This window comes from Theobroma umbraticum, unplaced genomic scaffold (genome assembly GCF_002168275.2).
Source record: "Theobroma umbraticum cultivar Fairchild unplaced genomic scaffold, ASM216827v3 scaffold_239.0, whole genome shotgun sequence".
NCBI classification, from domain to species: Eukaryota; Viridiplantae; Streptophyta; class Magnoliopsida; order Malvales; family Malvaceae; genus Theobroma; species Theobroma umbraticum.
The window spans coordinates 1,445,531-1,460,768 of record NW_018397279.1 but is presented as its reverse complement, the minus strand read 5'-3'; the positions used below and the strand labels follow the sequence as shown (position 1 = coordinate 1,460,768).

Genomic DNA, 15,238 nt, shown 5'->3' with positions numbered 1-15,238 from the left:
TTTCTAGTATGATCCATGGTGGGTCAATCAGTTCTTTTGGTTACAACCTAACCTATTCAAACTTTTTGCTAATTTTAAACTGCTAGACATTAAACAGAATTAGACCATTTCATTTAACATGCTTAATCTAATACATATCAAAACAATTAAAAAGACTAATTTATTTAATGAAATTTAATTTAATTTTTTTAATATCCTCATCACATGATGTGTAGAATTAAAAGATTATATTAAAATTAAGATTGTCTACAGATAGGGTGCCTGCTATTTTTGAGATACTTTGACCCGAACCTTACCTTATTATTTGATAAGTTACCTGAACCCTATAAATACCCAATTAAAATTTTATATCGTTACATGAATCTGGACACTAATATCTTAGGTATAGTACTTGTTAAATATCTGTATCCATTAGATTTTTAATTACAATAAATTTAAAATATTTTTTATTTATATTATTACAGAAAATTAAATTAAAAAAATTAATGTTACTTCATAAAAAAAGTTAAAGTTTAAAATCGTATTTAGAACAATTAATTAATTATAGAAAATATTAACTTAATTATAAGAATTTTATAAGTGAAAATATAATATACAAAACTAAAATTTAATATTATTTTGATAAACAATTAAAATTTAATATTAAAAATCATTATCTATAATCTAGTTCGAGTAATAAATATCTTAAGATCATTATACCCAAACCCTACCTGATCTCGTGATAGGTGATAGTTTTATTACCTCAAGTTAATTATGTGATATCTTAATTTTCCATAATCAAATCGAATAACACAGGGTATCTAGTAACAAAGTACACGTTAACATCCCTAATTAGAACCTCCCATTTTGATTAGCTTTGGGCTTTTTCTGGGTTTGTCCATGGGCTGGTTCTAATTAATTTGAGGGCCCATTTTGAAAGCCCAAAGTGGAAAATTTCTTCAGGGTTTTAGTTACAAGTCCTTCATTTTCTGAGAAAAACATTTTTACCCTTTAATTTTTCAACTAAAATTCCTCTTATAAAGGGGTTTAGTTTCCCTCCTTGAGAAATGGCGTCTCAAGCAGCAACAACTTTCAATGGCAACTTAAAGGCAATTCCTTTTACCTTTTTTTTCATTTTTCTTTTTTTTAAATTACCCATTTCATTTTTCAGTTTGGTCTTTATTGTTAACTTAAGTAATCAATCATTTAGTTTATTAGTTTGCTTAAACTGTCATTTAAAATATTATAAGTTCCAGTGATGGTGTGCAATTGGGGATGGGGGGGATTGATTATTCCTTGTTGCTATTGATGGTTAAATTCTCAATTTCTTCTTTGTGAGAAGAAAATCCCAGGTTTGATTGAATGATCATCCTTAAACCCTCAAATGTTAAGTCTTAAACTGTTTTGTTTTTGGAATTCAATGCAGAAAGCGCTAGCTGGCCTGAGGCGTATCAAGTTGGAAGGTTTAAGGTGGAGAGTATTTGACGCCAAAGGTCAGGTTGGAGACATTCCTTTTTTCATCATATTCTCTTTTGATAGTTTTTTGAGTTAGAAGATCCCTTTTGTATTGCAAAGATGAGACCATTGTTTTAAGAAACTCTGTCCTGGAACTAAAGCTTCTGGGGCCAGAACTCTGTTGCCCCTTTAACCTTCAAACATCTGAAAGTTGGGTTTTATGGTTTGCTCAAGATACTAGCTTCTTAATGCAAAGTTTGTTTTTATGCTTTTAATTGTATTGAGCTTGAACTTTTGATGTAATAACACTGTTTTCCCATGCTTTTGAGGGTCTTTCAGTCTGCAAAAAAAAAGAATGAAAAAGTTGTTTCTATTCATAGGTTCTTGGAAGACTAGCATCTCAAATTTCTACTGTGATTCAAGGCAAGGACAAGCCAACATATGCTCCGAATCGTGATGATGGTGATATGTGATTTGTTATTAATGCCAAGGATGTATGCGTTGCAGGAAGAAAACTTACAAATAAGTTTTATCACTGGCATACAGGGTTAACACTACCATTTTTAGCTTTTACTTTTTATGGTCTGAAGTTGTTTGTCTATTGGAAAAGTTCTGTTTTCCTATCAGTTGAGAGCTTAGAGTTTTTTGTTAAATTTTAGTCAAGTGAGTCTCCATTGCAACTCTACTTCTGTTGAATGCTTGGTCCTTCATTAAAACTTGAACCCAGAGTGGGGGCAATGGAGGCAATTGCCCCCTGAGATCCTAATGTCCCTTTGTTTATATTTTGGAGATAGCTAAAAATTTTAGTTCATTTATATTACGGAATATAATATAAAATCTTGGATAGTTCCTGCCTGAACATAAATTATCCAATGTCCCTTTCCCCCCACTAAACATAAATCTTGGATAGTTCCTGCTTGAACCAATGTCCATTTAGATGTTAAGAGAACTTATGCTTATATTAGGTGTTACAGAAATCAAAATAGGCCCTCTTTTTCATATTTGGTCAATAGAGGAAGGAACTAACTTGATTTTGTTATCATGTGCATTCCTAATTTCCCTACTCATAATTCTTAAATGGTTTGTTCTTGATACCGAACCACTGTAACTGTTTATTTATGCTTCTTTCTAATGGTGAATCTTACTGATTTAGATACGTGGGCAACCTCAAAGAAAGAAGTTTAAAAGATCAGATGGCTAAGGACTCGACAGAAGTTATTCGCAAAGCAGTCCTGCGCATGCTTCCAAGGAACAAATTGTGTGATGTGAGTGTTTAGGCCTACTGAAACTTCTTGTGTGTTTGCTACGCTCATTTGATCTGCTTGATTTTCTGCACTTTGTTCACCTTTCCCTTTCCAATTCCCTTCCCAGAAGGAAAACAACCCCATTGGTCTGCTTGTGTTCTGTTGTGTTTAGCCAATTCTGTGTTCGTTGAGGAAATCCATCCATATTTCTCTTTTCATTCTTTAATTGGCCCTGAGAATTTCAAAGCTGGATTGTCTTATATTGTTGCTACCAATTGTAGGATAGGGATTGAAAATTGTGGATATTGGCTGGTAGTGAGCACCCCTTTGGTGATCGGCCACTTGAGCCATTTGTGATGCCTCCCCAAAAAGTACGAGAAATGAGGGCCCTGCAAGAAGAGCCTTGATTCGAGCTCATAAGAAGGCTGAAGAGCAAGAACAGGGTGCTGAGTACTCATGAAAAAGTGCCAACAGCTCAGGACAATGTCACAAGAAGACTATCCAACTACTAAGTGAAGACCTAGAGACTGCTGTGCTTCTGCTGTGAGTGATACTGAGTGACATGTTGAGACGATAGCAGCAGTAGAAGAGAAGGGATTGGGGGGGGTGGTGGGTGTTGAGGGTGGGGGAGAGAGAGTGAGAGAGAATGAAAAAAGCTAAAACAGAAATCACTCTGTAAATATATTAGAGAGCAGGCTTTTTTGGTAAGTACCTTGTATTCATCATGGATATAAATATAACCATGTTTTTTAAATATGAGTGATATAATGTAAATATCCCAGTTGGTAATCCTTGAAAGGGTACATCTGCTATTCCCGTTGCAAACTAAGCCTGGAAGTGCCCATGCAAGCTGCTTTCACCAAGCCATCCATTGAACTATCCCATTTCTAGGAGGCTGACCGTGCAAAGATTGATACCTAGAAGCACATGACAGAAAAGATAAACCAGATTTTTAACACGCATAGCTGTGTTCTTTGCTTGTTTCTGATTATGTGATTACCATCAAATTGGAGGCTTTGACTCCCAGTTACAGATGTTTCTGGCTTTCTGCTTTCTGTCTCAAAATGTACAGAATTCCCTTGTTTCTTCCACTTGGTATAAACAACGCCAAAAGAAGATGAAAAGAAACAGACGATAGGACGTGGACCACAGACAAAACAAACAAATGAAATGAAACTTTATACAGACAATAGGAAGTTTGAGTTTTCCCCTTCAAACAATTCAAAAATGTAAAGTTCTATCAAATTTTGCAGATCACCATAAAAACACAAAAGATATAGCCTCGTCTAGCAGTTCTCTAGCTTGTAAATTGAAGTCAAGTTGTCATTTGGTATTGCAGGGAGTCCAATCCAGAGCAGAACTCCTCTTCATATGTTAATGTCCTATATTCACCAACTAAAAGCTGTTTTTTCATGTACCGGCTGGTTTTATCTCTTGAATTGGTGTGACAATTTTCAAGTGAAAAAGTAGTCAGTTTTTCTGTTAGTGACTATGCAACATAAGATACAATCAAATAAATCACTTGAAACCTGTTCAAATTTGAAATACAGATTGTTTCTTTCCGATGTTGAAGTTGATACTGGACAAACCTTAATTTCGACACTATCATATATTTTTCCCTTTAAGAATCAAGGACCGTGCCCTTAGTAGAATTAGTGGAATGGAGTCAAATTTCATCTAGGATCTAACTCAGAAATGGAAGCCTCATTGACTGTGAGTTGGAGTGGTTCCATGGTGGAGTCTACGAAGGCAGGTCTCGAGGGCAATGGAAGAGACATGGAGTAGCTGCTAAGCATTACCATGACAGAGGTCATGGTTGGTCTGTCAGCATCAATTGCTTGAACGCATAGCAACCCAACATGGATACATCTCATCATTTCTATCCTTGGACCATCCTTCAAAGCCGGATCTATCATATTCATTTCTGTTCCTCTTTTCCAACTCTGCCATGCCTGCAAATATCCAACAATGTGTCAGCACTATAATGGTTTTGCCTCATTAATTTCATGCATGAGGGAAATACTGCTATATATAAGCATTATTTCCACTTACATAGGTTAGCAGATCCTCTCCTTCCTCACTGAGGAAACAGCTTATCTTTTCACCAATGATGATTTCCAAAACTAGCACACCGAAGCTATAAACATCAGATTTAACTGAATATGTTCCGTATCTGATGTATTCTGGAGGCATATATCCACTACATGCAATTAACAGATAAATCATTCTCAATTACAATTATACTTGAGCTACACATGAATGTAAGATTACTCTTCTACTTACAAGGTTCCAACAGGTTTGCTTGTAGCATCATGTGTTTGATCCACTGAAAACAACCTAGCCAATCCAAAATCTGCTATTTTAGGGTTCATATAATCATCTAACAAAATGTTTGCAGCTTTTAAATCGCGATGAACAATTCGATGTCGAGAATCTTCATGAAGGTAGCGTATCCCTCGAGCTATTCCTGTTATGATTTTGTGTCTCTTGTCCCAATCTAGTTGTAAGCGCCTGACTGGATCTAGAAATTCATGGCATTATAACACATGCATTACAAATGCAGTTACTCATAGGCATTGAGTGCATTCTGCCAACATAATTATCCCAAAATAGAACTATTTAAACAGAAATGGATGGCAACCATACTGAATAAGAAATGGTCGAGGCTTGAATTTGGAAGAAACTCATAAATAAGAAGCCTTTCTTTTCCTTCGAAGGAAAAGCCTAGCAGCCTAACCAAATTCCTGTGCTGAAGCTTTGCCATTAACAGGACTTCATTCTTAAATTCCAAATCTCCTTGCACAGAATTGTCAGACAATCTCTTCACCGCTATAACTTGTCCATCACACAGCCTACCCTGAAACAGTATTTTTCAAAACGAGAAATTAGAAAAGATTAAGATATTAGTAACACTTGTTTTAACATATCTTGACAGAAGAATGAAGTTTTTCTGGTATATGAGAATTGGAGAGGCCATCAAATCGAATACTTCACTCAATCTCTAATTACCTTATAAACAGAACCAAATCCACCTTGTCCAAGTTTGTTATTCTCAGAGAAATTATCTGTTGATACTTTTATTGCACTGAATTTGAATTGCAGTGATTCCAAACTATTACTATTATCTGCACCTACACCAAGAAAGTGAGTTAACAAATGAAATGCCCTTTCAACCTTTATGCCATTTGACTTTCCGATTACATAGCTACATCATAATTTGCTAGAGAAAAATTAAGTGCAAGACAAGCAATTATCTGCTAAGATGGAAAAGTTTGTTAGTCGTACAAGTCCAGCCTTGAGTTATCCTAGGCGACAACAAACAAGAGTTAAACAATTAATGACAATTGACTTACTTTTATTCTCCTGCTTTCTGTTCTTCATTTTTCGAAGAAGAATACAAGCAAGTGCCAATATTGCTACTAAAATAATGATTGGAACAACAATGATTACAACAGCTTGGGATTCATGGCCTCCATTATCTGCATAAGCCAGCAATGCGAATATAAATAATTCTCTGATATGTCCTGAAATTTGTGAATTGTAATAGAGATGACTTCGTTTTGCATCCTTTCTCATGTCATTGCTCATTTCTAAGGAGATAAGAACTCACCTCCTGTATTTTTACTGTTATTTGTAGCTGAAAGTGGAGGACTAATATGTGGAGGTGGAGGATTTAGATTTAGAGTATCGTCTGAAGAATCAAAGAAGGAATATAAATCCCATCGAAAATGACAGTTTGGTGTGAGGACATAACCACCTTGCTGCCCAAGGCAACATCTTTGATACTGATCAACTGTTTGATTTAAGCACGCTTTGCAATCTTTCCGAGATATATCTGGGGTGCACTGCGTTAATGCGTATATCTTTTCTGATTCCACATTTGCTATTCCGGTTGCAAACTTGAGGCTGGATGTGCCATTGGAAGCTCTTTCCACCAAGCCATCCATCAAATTGTCCCATATCTGATAAAATTGTGTCACATTCCATTTCCATATGACACGCAAAATGTTTCCTGTATTGTAGCCTGCTTGTAAGGGCTCTAGCTCCAGTGTTTCGAAAATAGAGCGGTTTGCATAGCGTACCAGACAAACAACTTCCCCTTCCCATAAAAGTGCTTCTGTCTGGTTGGGACAGCTCTCTTTGATTTCTCTGACTCTTAACTTGACACAGTTAGAACAAGCTTCAGACGAAGTATCTCCTCTGCAAAGAGCTAAGCCGTGAACTATGTTGGAGCCTTGGCCAATGGTGGTTCGGTAGAAACCACCATTTCTTGATACATTAGCTGCGAGAGAAGAGAGGAATAGATCAAGGTTCTTCCCATATGTACTATTCGTGGTGAAGTTCCCGGTATCATAACATTTTAGGAGGCCGGCCGTGCTGAGATTGATGCCTAGAAGCACGCAACTAAAAAGGAAAGACAGATTCTTAACATCCATAGCAGAATTCTTCGCTAGTTTCTGGTTACATATATCAGCATCAAACCCACACAAAATTCCCTTTAATATATAATCTCCAAACTCAAATCTTGGGAAAAGGGAAGTGACCTCTCTGCCTCATAATGTACAGAATTCCTTTTTTCTTCTTCGGCTTTGGTATGAACAAAGCCAAAAGACGAAGGACAGAAAAAGTAGTGTGTACAAACAAAACAGACAAATGATATGAAACTTTTTACTAGGTTTCTTCCCGACCATTTCCACTGAACTACTACATCATTAAATACTTGACAAAGAACCAAGGAACATGTGAACTGGAACGTGCATTAAGCATAACAAGACAAGGTGGACCACGAACAAGTCAAGACACACAGTTGACTGACACAGCCAACATTTGCGAAAAAAACCATACCAATTAATCCATTGATAAAACTATCTACCTTCAGAGAAAGACTCGAGTAGACTTTGAAATTTTGAATATTGTGGCAAGTGGGAAAAAAAAAATACTTTTACAGAAAGAGCATGTTAAGAGTGGAATCTACCTTTATCCAAAAAACCCTACTTCTCTCTCTCTCTATATATATATATAGTTCATAAAACATTGTTATTGTAGGTAATGGATAATAGATATTGAAGCTCATCAGCCGACCATTAAAGTTGTAATACCTCAGCTCAGATAATATTTGGACTGAAGTTTTAACATATTCAAAATGTAAAAAATAGGCCTTATAAATAATTGGGTCTAAATTATTTACTTATGTTGAAGTTTATTAAAATACAATTAGGATTAATATAAACACATTATCTAAATGTAGGTAGCCATTTTAATTAGTGAAGAAAACCTAAAGCTAAGAAGAAAATTTCATAAGTATACTTTTGTGTAAGATTTGGGAATTTTCAAGATCAACTTGAAGAATAAATAATCAAGGCTATTGCTGGATCTATCATCACAAGGTGAGTAAAAATTCTCTTTTAGATCGAAGAAAAATATTTGAGTGATTTAGAGATTTATGATTTAAAAGAGTTTGGGTTATTTTATATAGTTTTAGGTGATATATAGATTTTTGAGAGTTATATTGTTTCTAATATGTTTAAATGATTGTTACTAGGTTTTTGATTATTTTGGAAGGAAATGAGTTTGTTAGAATGCAGGAAGGTAAGTATATCCTCACACATTTTGCTTGTTTCAAAACTATCGCATATGTATACCTCTTGAAAGAATCTAATATTTTATTTTATTATCTTTACCATATAAAAATAAGTTCAAGCATATGGTTATTTTTTGCTTTGAACTTAATAATATGATTAACAATGATTTATGAATTATTTGATTTACTCATATGATGAAAAATGGATTTACGAATGATTTGATTTATATATATGACAAATATTATTTTATGAATGTTTTGGTTGATTCTTATGATGAATGTCAATTTATAAATGAAATGAAATATTTGATCATTTTTAAAAAATATTTTAAGAGCTACAAATTGATCCCTGAGAAGTGGGATAATCGACATTAGAACTAGTTCTACAATCCTACTAACGGGATATAATAGTTAGCACATAGTCCTGCTAACAAGATATAACAGTTAGTAATGATCATGAGAATGATTAGTTGGTACAACCTTTGTCACGGAATTTAATGGTGACTGTAGCTAAGATGATAAAACTTTATGAGTTTGAAAGATTGAATCTATGATTTGCTTTAATGATATTTGATGGTCAATGATTTATAAACTTATGAAGTTCCTTATTTTGGACATAATAATTTGTTTAACATTTTGAAAGTATGATTTATTGAAATGCTCTTGAATGAACTATATGATATATGGAAAACGATGCTCGATCCGGTAAGGTGTATGTAGCTACGTTGTGGTTTGCTCATTCCTTTATTATATTTTAAAGGTGATTAGAGATAAGAGTTGTAAGATCATAAGACCTAAGAGAATAATTTGAGAAGTCTGTCATAGTGTTAAGACTTTATTAACTATTTTGAAACGCATATTATGTATAATGGACATTTAAGTTTTTAGATGTTTATTTATTTTCTTGTAGGCTTTAGTCGGATTTTAATCATTAATTATGCAAATATGTTAGAACAGAATTATTATTATTATGACTTCAATTGTGGATTATTATAAGAATGAGAAAAGGATAGGCTTCGTGTTACTTTAGGACTTAGTCTTAAGGTAATATCGTCGTATCATGACTCGGTTTTAGGACGTGACAGAAGTAGTGGGCTCTTCTAATAAATGGTTAGTAATGGTGTAAAGAAACTTGTTCTTGGGTAGAAGGTAAGAGAGAAAAGGCAAAAGAAAAAAGGTGAGATTGATTTATGAATCTTTTGATACAATATTTGAAGAATGATATGCCGTAGTCAATGATTTATGAACTTATTAGATCATCCATTGTTATTACAATAATTCTTTAACTATCGTAACAACATACCTTTAAAAAGAAACTATTTTAACAACATAATTTATGAATTAATTGATATTTGTGGATGATTTTACACGATATATATGATCGTTTGTGTATAATGAAATGATGTTTGATTCTATAAGATGTATGTGGCTATGTTTAATGAGTTATAATTACTTATTCATTTATTTACATTTAGCAAATGACTAGAGATCAAAGTTTTAGAATTTTGAGAATTATAAAATCTTGAGAAGTTACGTTAGCATTAAAATATTACTAATTATGTTGAAAATCTCACTATGTATAATTGATACTTGAGTTTTTATCTTATTTAATTTATTGTTTCAAAAACTTTTTATAAGTTGTAATAGTTTATAGATGTTAATATTATTTAAGAGAATTATAAATATGATTTTAATTGGAGACTTTTACATGAATGATAAACAAGTTTTGTATTATTTCGAGATTATTTCAAAATAATATATGATCATGTTATATCTCGATTTTAGGATATGACAAGTAAAATTAACGGAATGGAAAGGGAAAAAAAAAATGAAAAACATGATATAGTCGTCACCTTCAAATTTCATCTAGGATCTAACTCAGAAATCGAAGCCTTATTTACTGTGAGTTGGATTGGTTCCATGGTGGAGTCTACCAAAGCAGGCCTTGAGGGCAATGAATTGCAACCATACTGAATAGGAAATGGTCGAGGCATGAATTTGGCAGAAACTTATAAATAAGGATTGGAGAGGCCATTAAATTGAATGCTTCACACAATCTCTAATTACCTCATAAACAGAACCAAATCCAACTTGTCCAAGTTTGTTATTCTCAGAGAAATTATCTGTTGATGCTTTTATTGCACTGAAGTTGAATTGCAGTGATTCCAAACTATTACTATTATCTGCACCTTCACCCAGAAAGTGAGTTAACAAACGAAATACCCTTTCAACCTTTATGCCATTTGACTTTCTGGCTACATAGCTACATCATAATTTGCTGGAGAAAAATTAGTACAAGACCAGCAATTATCTGCTAAGATGGAGAAGTTTGTTAGTCGTACAAGTCCAGCCTTGAGTTATCCTAGGTGACAACAAACAAGAGTTAAACAATTAATGACAACTGACTTTACTTCTATTCTCCTGCTTTCTGTTCTTCCTTTTTCGAAGAAGAATACAAGCAAGTGCCAATATTGCCACTAAAATAATGATTGGAACAACAATGATTACAACAGCTTGGGATTCATGGCCTCCATTATCTGCATAAGCCAGAAATCCGAATATAAATAATTCTCTGATGTGGCCTGAAATTTGTCAATTGTAACAGAGATGATTTTGTTTTGCATCCTTTCTCATGTCATTGCTCATTTCTAAGGAGATAAGTACTCACCTCCTCTATTTGTACTGTTATTTGTAGCTGAAAGTAGAGGACTAATATGTGGAGGTGGAGGTGGCAGTGGAGAATTTAAATTTAGAGTATCATCTGATGAATTAAAGAAGGAATATGAATCCCATTGAAAATGACAGTTTGGTGTGAGGACATAACCACCTTGGTACCCATGGCCACATCTTTGATACTGATCAACTGCTTGATTTAAGCACGCTTTGCAATCTTTCTGAGATAGATCTGGGGTGCACTGCATTAGTGCTTATATCTTTTCTAATTCCACATTTGCTATTCCGGTTGCAAACTTGAGACTGGATGTGCCATTGGAAGCACTTTCCACCAAGCCATCCATCAAATTATCCCATATCTGATAAAATTGTGTTACATTCCATGCGACATCCAAAATGTTTCCCGTATAGGAGCCTGCTTGTGAAGGCTTTAGCTCCAGTGTTTCAAAGATGGAGCGGTTTTGCATAGCGTACCAGACAAACAACTGCCCTTCCAAAAATAAAAGTGCTTCTGTCTGGTTGGGACAGCCTTCTTTGATTTCTCTGACTCTTAAATTGACGCAGTTAGAACAAGCTTCAGACGCAGTATCTCCTCTGCAAAGAGCTAAGCCATGAACTATGTTGGAGCCTTGGCCAATGGTGGCACGGTAGAAACCACCATTTCTTGATACATTAGCTAGGAGAGAAGATAGGAATAGATCAAGGTTCTTGCCATATGTACCACTCGTGGTGAAGTTCCCGGTATCATAGCATTTTAGGAGGCCGGCCATGCTGAGGTTGAATCTTAGAAGCACACAACTAAAAAGGAAAGACAGATTCTTAACATCCATAGCAGAATTCTTTGCTGGTTTCTGATTAAATGTATCAGCATCAAACTGGAGGATTGAATCCCCAGTTAGATAAAGATGTTTCAACTTTTCCTACCTTGTTTGCATCAATTGCAAAAGGACCATACGAAATTCCCTTTAATATATAATCTCCATGGAATTTTCAGACCAAACCAACCGAATGCACACACTTAAACCAAACTAATTTTCTTTTCCCGCTTTAAGAGAGATCATGAAGAATTTCTAGACGGTGATGCATCTCACCTTGCTCCATTTAAGATAGCCTCACAACAAGACATCAAGAAAAGGCTAAACAATAGAGATAACAATTACTAAAACCTCAAAGGCAAAACAAAAATATCATGAACGGATTCAAACTAGAGTGGAGAATTATAACACATGGACAAACATCAAAATTAGAATGTTTTGTTGAGCAGGTGATGAACAGAAACTTCAAAAAAAACAAAAAGCAGTAGGAAGAGAGCATGAACTGCAGTTTGTCTGTCAATGGTAATGCTTCTGTTTCTAACCAAAAGAAACCAGAAGAATTTACCAAACTTCTAATCACTTGATGAACCATTGTCATCATGATTTTCATGCTCCGTAACAACTTTCTCTATGAACCTCCTTTGAACATCTTCAAGAACAGCTTTTCTTGATGGATCGCTTCCACTTTGGCCATCATTTAGTACAGGATCTGATTGGCAGAGGACTAAGGCCACACCTATATTTTAAGAGAGAACGAAAATATGATAAAGCCATTCATCTAATAAATTTCGATTAAAAAAAGCGCATGTAAACGTTGGTGCAGTAGGTCAACAACACCATTGAAAGCAAAACAAGACAACAGAATGTATGAAAACATCTCCCACCTCAAGGATCTTAGTGTGCACCCAAAATACTTGTATTTTATTTTACATCCAAGACTACAACACAAGATTGCCAAGTAGCGTCTTCATACTTCCCCTACTGCCCCAAATCAAATATATTTGAAAATGAGAAAAAAAAAAAGAAAAAAGATGAGACAAGATTCATATATAGCAGACCTTCAGGCGTGCATCTCCTGCCAAAACTATGCAAGCCCACATAATTCGCTTTCACTGCTCCATTGTTATATACCAAGAGAGTGGGAAGGTTACGATCTGGGTAGTTAGGAATGCAATCGGTAGATATTATCTTGACAAACTTTGTCGCTGGGTATTTAACTGCCAATTCTTCCAAACACCGCAAAAGCAGCCCACACTCTGGGAATCTAATAAGAGATACCAATAAAGCAACAATTAATCAATACAAGGAACTGTAAAACCTCTAGCAGTTAACCGCACAGCATCCACACCTTTTCCTCTATGAGCATCAGCATTTACAAATTTCATGGTTCACAAGTCATAGTTATCACTACATCAACCACTATCCCTATCAAATTTCATCAACATCCATATAAAATAGTACAACGAAATGGAAAACGGCATAATTTTTTATTAGATTAAATGTTATAAAAAATAAATAAAAATGAAAAATACAATATTTAAAACCCATAAGATAATTCACATCAAATGTGAAGCAGAAAACACCAAATACCAATCGATAACTGAAAAGTGAAACTCAGAATGAATAAGAAATAGTTGTTACTATGTTATACGTGTAAAGATTACATGATGCCGATGTTACTGAACACAAAAGGGAACGACTTTGTTACATGTTGAATAACTAGTATATTTGCTTGAAATGAAAGCAATTTTTTCAAATGTAAATACCCTTCTTTGTAGAGAATGACAACCACCCAGACATCCTGAGGAGCTTGTGAAACTTCACGCACGAAATCGGATCCTGAAATCGGTATCACTGATCCATACTTTGAAATCTTAACTGCTTCCCTCATCTCAGCTAGCCTCTTCTTTCTATTAAAACCACACCATTTTCCAATTAAAAGGCCGAAACATAGATGTCAATAAATATTTGAAAAGACAAGTAATACCAGTCACAGGCAAAAGTTCAACCTTTTATAATCATGAATTTGGTACAAAATCAAGAACAAATAACAATTAACCTGAAATTAATCCTTAAGGTCACCAAATTTTACTAGCTATACAACTTCTAGAACTTAACTGAACCAAAACCATATTTCTAATTCAAGAAAAAAACAATCATCCCCGAACCATATAATCAAAAAAACAGTAATATCTTAATCCACTTATTTAATCTGAAAAAATCCAATTAATTCGAGAAAAATTAAATTAAACCTGTATTCTTCAAGGAATCGATCATCGTCGAGATCATCTTCGAGGTCTTCAAGTTCTTCCTCAGTCTTTTCATCGATCCAAGACTTGTCCTTCGGGGCTGAATCCGGGTCGGGTGCAGGTTCGAAAGGATCAGGTTTGAACGCTGGTGGCTTTGGCGGTAAATTCCCAAGCTTTCTTTGGATATCGTCCCATTGAGTCGAAGCCCCTTCTACATCTTTGTAAACGAAATGGTAATCCGCCATTCTCGACTGCTTTTCAGAGCTCTCCTTTTGCTTCACTGCTTCTCTCTTCTCTGATTCTTCGTTCTCTCTGTGCTTCGAAGAACACAGAAGCAAAATGCAAATAGAAGAACTGGGCTGTGCCCTTACTGTTCCGAGGTCCGAATCTAGGCCCAAATTAAATGGCCTGGCAATCTACCAAGGCCCACTAAAAAGTGAATAAGTTTTATTTTGAATTTTTTTTATTTTCAAATTTACTCATATCCCAATTAAAATATTTGACTTTAATAATAAAATTATAATCCAATCCGATAAATAATACTCCTTAATTACTCGAACTCATTTCTATTTTCAAATTTCAATAACTAATTTCAAAAAAGTTTTTTTTTTTTAAAAAAAACACAAACAATTTAAAGATATTGTATAAAATACATGAATTTAGGTATTTTTATAAAAAAAAAAGCACGAAAATTATAAAAAAATTATAGACCAAAGAGTTTATTTTTAGCTATTAGTATAATCCAAGATTTACCATCTTTACTTGGCCACTTAGCTGACCAACAATCAAGTTACATTTTTTAATTTTAAATTCCATAAAATGGTTTCAATTTTCAGCCTTTTTTATTTTAATTTCTTTTTTGGGGTAATACTGCTTAGAAGCTTATCAAATAAAATGTAATAAGTTTCCATTTATTTATTTACTTTTTATTTTATATAAATTAAGTAAAAAGTAAAAATAAAGAAATAGGATAATCCAATAGTTAAAAATGTTTTTTAGAAAAAATATAAATGATTAAAATAATAAAAATAACAATCCAATAGGGTTAAAATTACCCCATTACATCAAGTTGGCTCACTCAAGCCAATTTTTTTGGTTAATATTCTTTATTTTCTTCCAAATTGAATTTTATTTTATTTTATTTTTCATTTTGGTAAACATTAAAAATTATTTTTCTTTCTAATTTTAATATAAAATAAAATTTAAATATTAAAAGAAAATCATTTAACCGAGAGAGGACTA

At 34.0% G+C, this 15,238-nt stretch overlaps 4 protein-coding genes across 11 annotated transcripts; 1 reads left to right on the top strand and 3 right to left on the bottom strand.

Moving 5' to 3' along the window:
* The first annotated feature begins 988 nt into the window (after positions 1 to 988).
* Positions 989 to 3,268, top strand: LOC110427815 (uncharacterized). 8 transcript variants are annotated; one of them, XR_016352129.1, is made up of 5 exons: positions 989 to 1,088; positions 1,406 to 1,477; positions 1,815 to 1,857; positions 2,588 to 2,699; positions 2,960 to 3,268. XR_016352129.1 is itself a non-coding variant. In XM_021443427.1 (5 exons), the coding sequence occupies exons 1-5, from the start codon at positions 1,047 to 1,049 to the stop codon at positions 2,969 to 2,971; spliced, it is 276 nt and encodes a 91-aa protein (XP_021299102.1). In that variant the 5' UTR covers positions 989 to 1,046; the 3' UTR covers positions 2,972 to 3,268. The 8 variants fall into 8 exon arrangements, 1 of the variants encoding a protein (XP_021299102.1); XM_021443427.1 differs by having other exon boundaries at positions 1,406 to 1,472; XR_016352130.1 differs by lacking the exon at positions 1,815 to 1,857 and having other exon boundaries at positions 1,406 to 1,472.
* A 753-nt stretch (positions 3,269 to 4,021) lies between these two features.
* LOC110427749 (cysteine-rich receptor-like protein kinase 34) lies at positions 4,022 to 7,216 on the bottom strand. The gene is made up of 7 exons (XM_089785523.1): positions 6,289 to 7,216; positions 6,032 to 6,157; positions 5,688 to 5,809; positions 5,325 to 5,535; positions 4,962 to 5,199; positions 4,731 to 4,878; positions 4,022 to 4,630 (listed from the first exon to the last, which is right to left on the bottom strand). The coding sequence occupies exons 1-7, from the start codon at positions 7,112 to 7,114 to the stop codon at positions 4,352 to 4,354; spliced, it is 1,950 nt and encodes a 649-aa protein (XP_089641649.1). The 5' UTR covers positions 7,115 to 7,216; the 3' UTR covers positions 4,022 to 4,351.
* A 3,970-nt stretch (positions 7,217 to 11,186) lies between these two features.
* LOC110427751 (cysteine-rich receptor-like protein kinase 14) lies at positions 11,187 to 11,702 on the bottom strand. The gene has a single exon (XM_021443334.2). The coding sequence runs from the start codon at positions 11,700 to 11,702 to the stop codon at positions 11,187 to 11,189; it is 516 nt and encodes a 171-aa protein (XP_021299009.2).
* A 355-nt stretch (positions 11,703 to 12,057) lies between these two features.
* LOC110427752 (Thioredoxin superfamily protein) lies at positions 12,058 to 14,331 on the bottom strand. The gene is made up of 4 exons (XM_021443335.2): positions 14,000 to 14,331; positions 13,514 to 13,657; positions 12,806 to 13,011; positions 12,058 to 12,483 (listed from the first exon to the last, which is right to left on the bottom strand). Exons 1-4 carry the CDS (start codon positions 14,239 to 14,241, stop codon positions 12,320 to 12,322), a joined length of 756 nt encoding a protein of 251 aa, XP_021299010.1. The 5' UTR covers positions 14,242 to 14,331; the 3' UTR covers positions 12,058 to 12,319.
* Positions 14,332 to 15,238: the final 907 nt, after the last annotated feature.